General features: G+C 68.0%; 1 protein-coding gene across 1 annotated transcript in view; it reads left to right on the top strand.

Moving 5' to 3' along the window:
* The window catches only part of CERCAM (cerebral endothelial cell adhesion molecule), a 5,672-nt gene that overhangs the window by 1,868 nt on the left and 2,499 nt on the right, over positions 1–1,305 (top strand). The window contains exons 8-9 of the mRNA XM_009286993.1: positions 774–906; positions 1,074–1,201. Coding sequence (XP_009285268.1) covers positions 774–906; positions 1,074–1,201 — 261 coding nt within the window. The remainder of the gene's footprint in view (positions 1–773; positions 907–1,073; positions 1,202–1,305) is intronic.

Here is a 1,305-nt window from a genome sequence, read left to right as displayed (position 1 = left end):
GCGCGGCCCCGAGGTACTCACCTGTCCCACCTGGCAGGTGCGGAGGTCCACGTGTGCAACCAGCAGCGCTTTGGCTACATCAACGTCCCCGTGAAGGCCCACCAGACGCTGGAGGACGAACGCGCCAACTTTGTGCATCTCACGTTAGAGGCCATGGGTGAGCACCCATGGGTGGCGGGGTCCCGGAGGTGTCCCCCACCCCAGGGGTGATGGGGGCCCAGCGCCGGTCCCCATGGCAGGGCTGTTGGCCCCAGCGACCGGCTAGGGGGGTCTGGGCTCTACTGAAGGGGCGTCCTCTCTCTCCTCAGTGGATGGCCCCCCCATGCAGCGCTCCAGGCACATTTCCCTCCTCCCCAAGCCACTCACGAAAATGGGCTTTGATGAAGTAAGTGCCCAACGGACCCCCCATGTCCCCCTGTCCGTCCCTCCATCTGCATCTGTCCATGGCAAAGCCCAGCTGGCTGAGCCCCCTGTCTCCCATCCCACAGTGGCTGGGCAGGCTGTCTCCCTCCATGACGTGCCCCCTCGGCGGGGCTTTCCCCTTCCTCCCCAGATCTTCCTCATCAATCTGGTGCGGAGGCCAGACCGGCGTCGGCGGATGCTGGCGTCCCTGCGGGAGCTGGAGATCGCCCCGCGGGTGGTGGATGCCGTGGATGGGAGGTGACCGTGGGGGGACACATCCCTACTCTGCCAGCGCCCCCGATGTCACCCTGGGGAGGGGACGGGGGGTGGCTGGGAGGGACGCCTTGCTGATGCAGCCCCTTGCCTTGCAGCACCCTCAACAGCAGTGACATCAAGGTGCTGGGCGTGGACCTGCTCCCTGGGTACTACGACCCCTTCTCTGGCCGCACGCTCACCAAGGGCGAGGTCGGCTGCTTCCTCAGCCACTACCACGTCTGGAAGGAGGTACGGGGCCACGGGGGCCATGGGGTCCCAAGCATGGGGCAGGGACCCCGTGAGCATCACCAGGTCTCTGGAGGACCTGGGGAGAGGGGTGTCCTGCAGGGTGAGTGGACCCAGTATGGCCCAGCGCGGTGCTGGGATGGGTTTGCACCTCTGCCCCCTCCCTGCAGATCGTGTCCCGGGGGCTGGAGCGGTCAGTGGTCTTCGAGGACGACGTGCGCTTCGAGGCCGCCTTCCCGGCGCGGCTGCAGCGGCTGATGGAGGAGCTGGAGGGGGCGCAGCGTGACTGGGACCTCATGTAGGTGCTGGGGCCAGGGGGACGTGGGGTGGGGGTCCCTGGGGCTGGCTCTCACGGCTCGCCGGCCGCCCCGCCCCTCCCTGGGGGGGGAGCAGGTGAAAGCC

The sequence above is a fragment of the Aptenodytes forsteri genome, unplaced genomic scaffold, assembly GCF_000699145.1.
Source record: "Aptenodytes forsteri isolate BGI_AS27 unplaced genomic scaffold, ASM69914v1 Scaffold136, whole genome shotgun sequence".
Taxonomy (NCBI): Eukaryota; Metazoa; Chordata; class Aves; order Sphenisciformes; family Spheniscidae; genus Aptenodytes; species Aptenodytes forsteri.
This window is presented reverse-complemented; position numbering and strand designations above follow the sequence as displayed.